Below are 12,254 nucleotides of genomic sequence, written 5' to 3' on the forward strand. Positions count from 1 at the left end.
GCGCTGTAGCTCAAGTGGTAGAGCGCTCGCCTTGAGCTGAAGAGCTGAGGGACAGCGCCCAGGCCCAGAGTTCAAGCCCCACAACCGACAAAAAAAAAAAAAAGAGATAGAGGCATTGCTCAAAAAAGGATGAACAAGAACTAGAGTGAGACTGAATGCATGTTTCAGTCCACCATACCTATATATTTAAAAAAATAAAAAGTTTCACCCACTCAGTACTCTTAGCCTTGTGAAACAAAGATAAATGGAAAATAAAGCCAGGTGCCGGGTGGCTCACACCTGTAATTCCAGCTACTCAGGAGGCTGAGATCTGAAGACTGCAGTTCGAAACCAGCCTGAGCAGGAAAGAACGTGACTCTTATAAACCACTCTCAATAAACCACTCAGAAAACCGAAGTGGCACTGTGGCTCAAGTGAGAGCACTAGCCTTGAGCTCAAGACAGCGCCCAGGCCCAGATTTCAAGCCCCATGACCAACAAAGAAAAAAAAAAGGGGGGGATGGGAAGGTGGCTCAGTGGTAGGGTGCTTGCCTTGTATGCATGAGGCCCTGGGTTCCATTCCTCAGCACCACATAAGCAGAAAATCTAGAAGTGGCGCTGTGGCTCAAGTGGTAGAGGGCTAGCCTCTAGATGAAGAGCTGAGGGACAGTACCCAGGCCAGGTACCAAGAAATTAAAAGAAAAAAAAAGAGGGAAAGAGGGAAGGAAGGGAGGGGAAAAAGGGGAGGGGGGAGGGCAGGCCAGTTCAGACAGCCCTTAATCATATTTCTCCTAAACTACCAAAAGTGGAGCTGTGGTTCAACTGCAAAGTCTTGAACAAAAGCTCAGGGACAGAGTTCAAGCCCCAGGACCAGCCACATGCACACACATAGAAAAATGCTAGCCAGGCACAGGAGGCTTGTGACTGCAATCCCAGCTAAGGATGAGTTCTGAGGATTGCAGTTCAAAACCAGCCTTGGCAGTAAAATCTGAGACCAAAAAGCACCAGGCTCTGGTGGCTCACACCTGTCATCCTAGATACTGAGGAGGCTAGGGTCTGAAGATCACAGTTCAAAGCCAGCCCAGACAGGAAAGTATGAGGCAAACTAGAAGTAGCACTGTGGCTCAAATTGGTAGAGCACTGGCCTTGAGTAAAAAACTCAGGGACAGTGCCTAGGCCCTGAGTTCAAGCCACACAACCAACAAAAATAAACACCAAAAAGTTGAAGTGCAGCTGTAGCTCACGGGGTAAAGTGCTAGCATTGGGCAAAAAGCTCAGAGGCAGTGCCCAGACCCTGAGTTCAAGCCCCAGGACAGGCGCATGTGCGCGCACATGCATGCACACACATACCCGCTGAAAGTAGGGCTCAAGCCGTACAGCTCTAAGTTCAATCACCAAACTGCCAGTAAGTAAAAGCAGAAGGGCTTAAGGGTATACCAAATGGCAGAAATTTCATAAGCACAACACTCTAGATTAATCTCTAATACTAAAATGTCTAACATAGATTAGGAAAATGTCTAGCATAAAAAGACTTGAACTTGCCAGGCACCAGTGGCTCACACCTGTAATCCTAGCTACTCAGGAAGCTGCGATCTGAGGATTGCGGTTCAAAGCCAGCCTGGGCAGGAAAGGCTATGAGATTTTTTTGTGTCAGTTGTGGGGCTTGAACTCTGGGCTTGGGCGCTGTCCCTCAGTTCTTCAGCTCAAGGAGAGCGCTCTACCACTTGAGCTATAACGCCACTTCTGGTTTTCTGGTGGTTTATTGGAGATAAGAGTTGCACGGACTTTCCTGCCCGGGCTGGCTTTGAACCTTGATCCTCAGATCTCAGCTTCCTGAGTAGCTAGGATTACAGGCACAAGCCACCGGTGCCCAGCTTGTGAGACTCTTATCTTTAATAAACCACCAGAAAACTGGAAGTAGCTCTGTAGCTCAAGTGGTAGAGTGCTTGCCTTGAGCTGAAGAGCTGAGGGATAGCACACAGGCCCAGAATTCAAGCCCCACAACTGACAAATGACTTTTTTTTCATCTATACTTTAGGGGTATGTAGTTATAAAGTCTTGGAACCATATGCAAACATTGTCCATTCACATATTTTGGGGGAAGAAAGGTTAAAATTATCTTATGCTATGGGGAAAAGTGTGTAGGTTGGGGGAGAGAGGGAAACAGAAACCACAAGCAGAATATTTATACATTTATTTATAATGAAATTATGGTATAATTATTTACAACATATAGGAAACCAGAGGGTAAGTTTGTACAAAGCCAGCCTGCAAAGTATTCAAATGTGCAAAAATGACAGTTCAGTATCTCAAACTACTTCTGGTTCAGCAGACTAGCTTCTTCACTTTCACACATCAATATTTGATACAAAAAAGTTCTTTTGGCAAAACCTGTAATGCCAAGAAAAAAGGACAAGTTGCAATTTCAGTCACTAAGTCCACCATCCTATTGAGCGTTGTCCAATCTCTCTATTTTAGCTGCAACCAGTTCTCAGAGAGACAGACCACTGTGTTTCATTTCTGTGATGAGTTCTGACCAGCTTTAAAAAAGTCAAGTAGTTTCTTTGACCCAGCTGAAGACAAGGAGCATATAAGAGCAATAAAATTAGCAATGGCTATCGAGACAAATGTGCCTTAAAGTGCCAGCTTTGGATCATCCCAATAAAAAGACAATGAAAAAATAGCTTCATTTTTCTATTCAGGATCCAGCTGTATCCAATGATCTTAAATTAGTAAAACAGCATTTTCACAACAGAAAGTACCCAAATGAAATAGGAATAAGGATCTTAAAAGTACTGCAAGGAAAGGATGATCTTAAAAATCACTTCCCCACTAATAAATAGTAAGGCTGTTTATAACAATTTATTATTAAAATTGACCCAACAGTCTTAGATACAAATAAACTTTGTGTCAGAGTTGAGGCTATTCATCTGGAAAAAACTGGACCAGGTCAAAACATATATGGGAATAACCCTGCTGTAATGCTTTGTTGGACAAGCACATTTCACCAACTATTAAAAAGCTTGAGACAAATTTGTGATTCTAAGTAAATTTTAACAGATGTTATGCCACTGCAGAAACAAGATTTTTTTTTTTAAAAAAAGAATGAAACCCCAATAGCAAGGGGACACTGCATGTTTAACTTCAGCAAAGGTCCAAAAATGGCTCCTTGTATAGGCCCCAGAGTCTTGTTAAATCAAATGCATGCATTATTGCTAAGAAGAATCACCAAAGGTCAAAACTCTGTTCCATTGTTTCCTAGGGGGCCATCCAGAATGGCATCTGTTGTTTAGCTCGTGGTTGTGACGAAGGGTATTGATATCCCAAACTCCAGCCCTGTGGAAAACTACTTGCATTTTTATGACCTCCATGTTCCTCCTCTTCATCAGATGAATCTGCAGCATAAGCTACTAAGCCAAATCCCTTCTCTGTAGTCTTCATCTTCTTGGCTGGATAATCTAAAATAGAGGAAAAACAACCCCAACCCATTCCCCACAAAAGGAAAAAAAAGAGATAATACCATAAATTCGTTAATTAAAAAAAAGATGTTAATTTTAAGTGGTTAGTTGGACACCATTTTGAGGTCACAGGGTCAATGGTCACCCAACGTTGAAGATCACGCGAAAAACAGCACCAGCATCAGCAAATGTGAATCCACCAGAACCATGTAAGAAAACAGAGAAAAAAGAAAAAACACAAAAAAAAAGAAAAAAAGAAAAAAAAAAAAGGAAAGTTAGCAATTGAGTCTCTGGGAGCTACATTTCACCTTTAGAGTTAAAAGAAGAAAAGACGGAACTATTTTTTCTTCTCCTCATTTTTATTATGACTATAGACAAAGAACAAAAATGACCCAATGTACTCCCTAATAAGATACAGAAATCTGTAATGCTATTAACAACTACATGGGAAGTTGTGGCTCAGCTCCTAATACAAAGGAAATCAACCTTTGTTAAGTCTATATCAGTTTAGGTAGGCAGATAACATAACAGAACTTTTAAATTAGTTGTTTTTTTTGGGGGGGGGGAGGGAAGGGAGTTAGTCATAGGGCTTGAACACAGGATGCTATCCCTGAGCTTTTTCACTCAAGACTAGTGTTCTATGACTGAGCCACAGCACCACTTCTGGTTTTCTGGTGGCTAACTGCACATAAGAGTATATCACAAACTTTCCTGCCTGGGCTAGTTTCAAACTGTGATCCTCAGATCTCAGCCTCCCGAGTATCTAGGATGACAGGTATGAGACACCAGTGCTTGGCAAATAAGCTACTTATTATCAGTAGTTATTCCCTAGGGTTTTAATGCCATTGACACTCATAAAAAGTAAAGTGACTGACTTTTCTAGACACTGGTTGGAAATAAAAGACTGTGTGTCCTTAAAAAAAAAAAAAAAGTATTCTCATCAGCCAGTAGATTATAGAGGATGGATTAAATACCTGAAGAACATCAGGTCAGAAAACTAACAGCTTAAGATCAATCCTACTTAGTTGCTTCCCTATTCTCCCAGCTACACCTTACTCACCATGGCTCCCTGTTAAGGTCCCGGTCCCATTCCTTTCATCAGAATCTGTTTTTATTCCAGTCACTGGAAAGGCTGGTGGAGGCATCAACTGCCTGTTAAAAGACATGAAATTTTCTTTTAGACAACTTCAATTCTTAACTTATGATTTTGGACCCTTTCTAACTTTCCTCCTACTCTCACCCTCTCTAATCTATTAACTTTACCTACATCAACAGACTGTTGTAGAACTCAGCTCCTTATAAAGGCTAATATAAAAATGCAACAAAGGTGATTCAAGTCCTCCATTTATGATATTCTATAATCCTAAAGGGAAAAAAAAAAGGCTTCTTGTGTAACAATTTTTACTGCCTATTCTTACCAAAAATGGCCATGAAAAGGAGAATGTATGAAAAGGATTGAATTATTCAAGATTGAGCTTAACTATTTCTTAGTAAAAGGTGTATAATATTTTTCACTATTCTACCACTTACAACAAACAGGATCTTTTTTATTGGCCAGTCCTGGAGCTTGAACTCAGGGAATGGGTACTGTCCCTGAATTGCTTCTACTCTACACTAGTGTTCTACCACTTGAACCACGGTGCCACATCTGGCCTTTTCTGAGTAGTTTATTGGAGATGAGCATCTCATACACTTTCCTGCCTCAGCTGGCTTCAAATCTCAAGCCTCAGACATCAGCCTCCTGAGTAACTAGGATTACAGGCATGAGCAACCAGCGCCCAGCAACAAACAGGATCTTATTTGATTTAAATAAATTATTTTCATTTCTGAATACCCATAACAATGATCACTACTTGTAGTAAAGGTACAAATAATTTATATGTATTTGTGTTATTATTCCAACTTACCTGTCCCTCTCTCGCTCTTTGCCTGAGGAACTTGCTGGCTTCGATCCTGCGCCTTCAATCTCATTCTGACTGGAGAAGCCTGTACCTAAATTAGTCATATGAATGGGTCCATGCTATGAGCAGAAAAATACAGTGGCATTAGCAAATCTACAACTGCTGCATTGACTTTAGCTCCTTAATGTAACTGTCAAGTGCCTCATCTTTTTTGATAAATTACAATACGTTAAGCCATATTAAATATTCTTTGGGATTTGGAGTGTAACTAATCAAGGTAGGAATTATTTAAGGTAGGAATTATTTTCTCTTCTACAGGTTTTAGTCAAGGATAGTATAATTCATTTAATTTCAACTGGCTGCCCATAACTCAACTGGTTTATATAAACCTACTTATATAAACTGAAAAATGCTTTGGCTTACAGAATGCCTCAAAAGATTATGGTAAACCACAAAACAAAAGTGCTTCTTCTAATAAAACTGAACAAAAATGTCTAATTTTTTTGGTAGTGCTGGGGATCAAATCCAAGCCCTCCTGAATCTCTGTCAAGAGCTCTAGCACTGAGCTATACCCCTAGCCCTTAATCTTAACTTTATAGTGAATGATTATGTTTATAAATATGTATATGAAGTGAATAAATTCCAGTTCTGGCAGTTTTATTTCCTGGGGTGGGTCAGAGCTGAGAAATTAACCCCTTTCTTCTTTTTTTTTAAAGGATGCAAAGAGTACACAATTTGAAAATCAAGGTATAAATACAAACCACATGTTTGTACATTGATAGCTTTCGGTGAATTGTGTAGAGAAGAATTATCAGAGGTTTGTCAAGAATCTGCTGTCTGATTAAGAGAAAGCAGAAAATTCTATAGAACTCCTAGACATTAATCATGGGAGACTTCTCTCTAGATAGAAAATGTTCCATTTTATCACACTGACCCCAAAGACGAAACCTACCCAAAGAGAATTATCCTGGCTTTAAATAAAATAAAATCCTAACCTAGATTCCAGAAAGCAGAGCTTCTAGCATTAGGACAGCTGACACTGAGGTGAACTCATCTTTCTTTAATCCAAGAACACAGTATGAGTAAGATAAAGAAAGCGAGACAAGCCGGGAGCTGGTGGCTCATGCCTGTAAATCCTAGTTAATCGGGAGGCTGAGAGCTGAAGATCATGGTTGAAGCTAGCCCGGGCAGGAAAGTCTGTAAGACTCTTATCTCCAATAAACTATTCAACAAAGCTGGAAGCAGTGCAGTGGCTCAAGTGGTAGAGCACTAGCCTTGAACAAAAGAAACTCAGGGAGAGTGCCCAGGCCCAGAGTTCAAACCCAGGACCAGCCAAAAAAAAAAAAAAAGTGAGACAAAGTATTTTATTTAACCTGGTATCCAAGAAGTCCAGATTCCCGTTCATCTGGCAGCTCCTCTGTGAATCGTCTCTTCTGTGACTGGGGCTGAGTTGGGAGTGGGGGCTGGGGCTGAGGTCCAGCAGGCAAGGCAGTTTTGACAGGAGCAGCAGGAAGAAAAGGACCACCCAATGGACTCTGGGACCAAAACAAATAAAGGAGGAACAAAATATGAGACTGGCCTACTAATGAGCTAAGTAAAGAAAGATTAGAATACACCAATACTAAGTAGCATATGAATATTTTACAGTTTTTCTCCTGGCTAAAAGTTACCACCAAACTTTCCCATCTTCACTTTAGAGTAACAAATTGAAAACCCATTATTTAGTGATTTAGATGCTCAGGAAAATCTTTTGAGCAACATTTCAGGTAATTAGAATAAACATGACCACTAACAAACAAAATATTTTAGGCATTTAGCTGGGCCCAAGTGGCTCAAGCCTATGATCCTAGTTAAGATCTGAGGGATCACAGTTGGTAGTAAGCCTGGAAAATAAAAGTAAGACTTATTCTAACAAAGTACTAAAAAAGTAGAGCTGTGGCTCAAGTGGTAGAGTGCCAGCCATGAGCAAAAGCAGCACAGGGACAATGCCCAGGCACTGAGTTTAAATCCCAACACCAAAATCAAGAAAACAGAACAAAAAAAAGCACTTACTGATTTTGTTGTTTGGGGGTTAGATTTTTGGCTTAACCTCAGGGTCTGGGGAACCTCTTGGAACTTCCTGCCTAGGTTGACTTCAAACTGTGATGCTTAGATTTCTGGTTCCCAAGCAGCTAAGATTACAGGCACAAGCCACCAGTATCAGGCTATAACTAGTGTTTTAAGAAGTTGTTTCACCGGGCAGCAGTGGTTCATTCATGCCTGTAATCCTAGCTACTCAGGAAGCTGACATCTGAGGATTTCGGTTCAAAGCCAGACTGGGCAGGGAAAGTCCATGAGACTCAACTCTAATTAACCACAACAAAAGCTGTTTCAAGGGCTGGAAACATGGCTTAGTAGTACTTGCCTAGCACGCATGAAGCCCTGGGTTTAATTCCTCAGTACCACATAAATAGAAAAAGCCAGAAGTGGTGTTGTAGATCAAGTGGTAGAGTGCTAACCTTGAACAAAAGCTCAGGAACAGTGCTCAGGCCCTGAGTTTGAGACCCAGGACTGGCCAAAAAAAAAAAAAAAAAAAATTTCAAAAAGGAATACAGATGATCAAAACTCTATAAAGAAAAGAAACACTTAAAGTTTTACAAGAAAAAAAAAGTCTGTATTATCACCAATAACAAGTAGCTAACACTTACTGACTGGATAATCTTATTTGAAATTTTTATCTAGATAGGCCAGTTTATATCCCTAAACTTCAGCAGTCTACATCCTACTCCTTAACCCATTCAGCCACATTGATTCCCAATAGTAAAAAAGTTGCAAAACTATAGATGTCTAAACATAAACAGAATTTAGCTCATAAGCCCTTTCTTTGTTCCAAACTATGCCATCTTTTTCAGTGCTCACAGCCCACAGGTAAGAAAGCTGGGCAATGGTTTGAGGCTGTAGTTTACTGGCATGGATACACTATGAGAGGTCCACAAAGAAGAATCTGCTATGTACGGGAAAAGCAAAGGAGAGTGTAACAATGCTCGATAGAAAATGTACTCATTACCTTGTGTAACTATAACTTCTCTGTATACAGTTGGTATGTATGTGTATATATATATATATATATATATGTGATATATATGTGTATATATAACATAAATATTTAAAAGAATCTGCTATAAATCTCTTACCGTGCTGTCATTCTCTTTCTTCCCTGTCTGCAAGTTTTTTGTTTTTTTGTGGTTTTTTTTGTGGGTAGTGGAGCCTGAACTCTGGGCCTAGGAGCTGTACCTCAGCTCTTCAGATCAAGGCTAGCACTCTACCACTTGAGCCACAGCACCACTTCTGGCTTTTTCTGCTCATGTGAAACCCAGGGCCTCATGCATGCAAAGCAAGCAGTCTACCACTGAGCCACCTTCCCAGCTCTGCCTGCAAATATTGTACATAACTCAACCAGATATACTAGACATCTAAATGTTTACATTCTCTCTGTGGTGCTGTGGACAAAACCCAAGATCTTACACATTAGGCAAGTACTCTTACCACTGGGCATATCTAGCCCCTAAATTTAGATTTTCTTTTTCTTTTTTTTTTTTGTTGGTCATGGGGTTTGAACTCTGGACCTGGGTGTTATCCCTCAGCTCTTCAGCTCAAGGCCAGCTCTCTACCACTTGAGCCACAGCACTACTTCCAATTTTCTGGTGGTTTACTGAAGCTAAGAGTCTCACAGACTTTCCTGCCCGGGCTGGCTTTGAACCACCATCCTCAGACCTCAGCCTCCTGAGTAGCTAGGATTACAGGCATGAGCCACAGGTGCCCAGCTTAAATTCCTATTTTCTTATGTAATGTTTCTAAGATTAGAACTGCTAACTCAGTTCCAAGCACTAGGAGGAGTGCTGTAGAACAGGTAAAACAGCCTCCTTTTCATGGACCATTACCCTACAAAGTCAAGGGCAGACAAAATGTGATTCTGACTGAGCACAGTTCTATTTACTCATTCATTTAGGCATTGTCTATGGGTGCTTTTGTGCTATAATAATAGTGAAACAATTTGTAGATTTCATTGCCCCTAAAACCTAAAATATTTACTATATGACTTTTACACAAAGTCTCTTGATCACTACTTTAAATAATGACCAGAACCAAGATTTATGAAACAAACTATGTACTTTGGGAAGACTTAACATATATACATACTAATCCAAAGCAGTCACTTAGGTTAGTAGTGAGAACACAGAAAAGTAGGAAAAAAAAACAAAACTCATGTCATGCATTTCTGGAATGTTACCCATTTTCCCTTACCAGTTTCCTAAGTTCAATGATAGCAATGTTCCATATCCTGGAATCCTACCTGTCCAGTACTAGCTGGAGGATGCACTTGTGTTATCGGGTATTGTGTTGGCACAGGTGGGACTCCAGTAGGTAATGCTGGCAAGACTCCAGGTGCCAGTGAAACAGCTGGTGGCACTATGCTTGGTACTCCATAAGGAGGTTGAACTGGCTGCTGAGGAGGGGGAACAACAGGGTAACCAGACTGATAGCCATTGGATGGATAATATGGTGGTTGAGGAGGGACACTACTTATAGCAGAGGGTTGTGTATAGCCTGAGGGGGGAAGAAAAAAAGTGTTTAATCAGCTGCAGCAGAATGAGACATTTTATCTGAATATTAAACAATATCTAGGGGAGAAAAATACTGAGGCATGAATGGCTTTCCAAATTACCCTACATTGAAGAGAACATTATTAGTGCCCTGGCACAGTTAGTCTAGCCTCAAGTATCAGTTATACACAAGTGTCACTAGCAAAATATTTTTGAACACTTCAAGACATACACACCTGGTAAAGGTACAGCAGTATTAATTTGATTCACAAATCTAGAGTATTCAGCATGAACCTGGAAAAGAGAAAACAAGTTAATATGGGATATGGCCAACTGACTACATATATTATGTATTAATATCCTAATAATTCTAGTAAAGAATTAAGCATTATTTCCAATGACTCCCCAATCAATATTTGAATACGGCAGATCAGTTACTACTAAGGCAAATTTTGGGACTCAGAAACATGAACAATCCTAAATTCTCTAAAACCAGACTTAATTCTACGATACAAAGTCACTTGGAAAGCCTTAGAAATTTAACAATTAGGAAATTTCTATATTGTTAGTATACCTGCCAAGAATTCATTCATTTGGGCTAGGAGTGTGGCTTAGTGGTAGAGTGACTGCCTCACATGTATAAAGCCCTGAGTTTGCTTCCTTAGTACCACATAAACAGAAAAGGCCAGAAATGCAAGCCTTGAGCAAAAGAACTGCAGGGACAGTACCCAGGGCCTGAATTCAAGTCCTAAGACTGGCAAAAAACAAAAAAAAAACCAACTCATTTGTATTTCCTATAGGACATGACCACCAAGAGCTCTCAGTTTAAGATTTAAATATTTTCTCTAGTCCATCAAATATAAAAAGATGACTGAGGGGCTGGAAAGGTGGCTCAGTGGTAGAGCGCTTGCCTTGCATGCTCAAGGCCCTGGGTTTGATTCCTAAGCACCACATAAGCAAAAAGAAAAAAGCCGGAAGTGGCGCTGTGGCTCAAGTGGTAGAGCGCTAGCCTTGAGCTGAAGAGCTGAGGGACAGCGCCCAGGCCCAGAGTTCAGGCCCCATGACCGGACCCAAAAAAAAAAAAAAGATGACTGAGGAAGATACCTGGTAAATCAGGTTTTTATATACAGAAGCAAACACTAGTTTCACAGGAAGGTACCATTAAATACCAAAAAATCCAAGGTTGAATCTGATTTCCTTTAGGTGCTACTGCAATAATTCTCTGGCTTCAACTTTGTTATTTGTTTATAGAATTAAAAAGAAGAGTACTACCAATCTCAGCTACTTCTGAGGTTTTTAAGTTCAAGGTCAGCCTGGGCAACAACATGAGATCCTGTCTTGAAAGAAAATGTAAGAGGAAACAAAAGAAAATCAATGTCCCTTAAAGCAACGCTATTTGGCTTTGCACTGTCACAACTCTATTCTTTTTTTTTTTTTTGTCGGTCATGGGGCTTGAACTCTGGGCTTGGACACTATCCCTCAGCTCTTTAGCTCAAAGTGAGTGCTCTACTGTTTAAGCCAAGCGCCACTTCTGGTTTTCTAGTGGTTTATTGGAGATAAAGAGTCTCTCGGACTTTCTTGCCCAGGCTGGCTTTGAACCTTCTTAGCCTCCTGAGTAGCTAGGATTACAGGCATGAGCCACTGGTACCCGGCTACAACTCTATTCTTTAGACTGGAGTTATGCCAATAAGAGCTAAAGAATATTGGTATAACCTTCAAGAAGCTAGAAAAGAGTATAAGCTGGTTTGTCTCTCAAAGACTACAGAAGGAGGAGGGCATGGAAGTGCATGTTTATAATCACAGCTACTTGAGAGGTGGGAGGTTTGGTCAGGAGAATGCCAAAAATGAGGCTAGCCGTGGCAATTTAGTAAAACCCTGTCTTAAGATAAAGTAAAACAAGGGGAAGATAGCTCAATGGTGAAGAAATTCCCTATAATGCATGAGACCCTAGAGTCAATCCTCAGTAAGGTCAAAAACAATGCAAAAAAAAAAAGGAGAGGGAAAAGGCAACTCAGTGATGAAAAGCATGTATGGTCTCACTACCAACACAGTACACAACACACACACCAACTCACTGTTTGCAAGAGATTCTCACAAAGCTTCTTGGCAGCAGCCAGGCCTTCTGGTTTGGGATGACTATAAAGAAATACAATCATAAATCAACTGAATGAAAAGTAAAGGATGAAGAACTGTACTTTCACTTTTCATGCTGCCTTATAATTTTTTTTTTTTGGTCGGCCGTGGGGCTTGAACTCTGGGCCTGGGCGCTGTCCCTCAGCTCTTCAGCTCAAGGCGAGCGCTCTACCACTTGAGCTATAGCGCCACTTCCGGTTT

General features: G+C 40.6%; 1 protein-coding gene across 3 annotated transcripts in view; it reads right to left on the bottom strand.

Moving 5' to 3' along the window:
* Positions 1 to 2,175: 2,175 nt before the first annotated feature.
* Positions 2,176 to 12,254, bottom strand: part of Kiaa0907 (KIAA0907 ortholog) — a 23,461-nt gene continuing 13,382 nt past the window's right edge. Inside the window, exons 8-15 of one of the 3 annotated variants that reach the window (XM_013015345.1) lie at positions 11,996 to 12,056; positions 10,157 to 10,214; positions 9,671 to 9,924; positions 6,711 to 6,872; positions 5,344 to 5,456; positions 4,497 to 4,588; positions 3,333 to 3,436; positions 2,176 to 2,369 (exon numbers count right to left, since the gene is read on the bottom strand). In XM_013015345.1, coding sequence (XP_012870799.1) covers positions 2,334 to 2,369; positions 3,333 to 3,436; positions 4,497 to 4,588; positions 5,344 to 5,456; positions 6,711 to 6,872; positions 9,671 to 9,924; positions 10,157 to 10,214; positions 11,996 to 12,056 — 880 coding nt within the window. In that variant the 3' untranslated portion in view covers positions 2,176 to 2,333. Of the gene's footprint in view, positions 3,437 to 4,496; positions 4,589 to 5,343; positions 5,457 to 6,710; positions 6,873 to 9,670; positions 9,925 to 10,156; positions 10,215 to 11,995; positions 12,057 to 12,254 lie in introns of those variants that run through there. The other 2 variants (XM_013015344.1, XM_013015346.1) reach the window with 2 other exon arrangements.

Source organism: Dipodomys ordii, unplaced genomic scaffold (assembly GCF_000151885.1).
Source record: "Dipodomys ordii isolate 6190 unplaced genomic scaffold, Dord_2.0 Scaffold26, whole genome shotgun sequence".
Taxonomy (NCBI): domain Eukaryota; kingdom Metazoa; phylum Chordata; class Mammalia; order Rodentia; family Heteromyidae; genus Dipodomys; species Dipodomys ordii.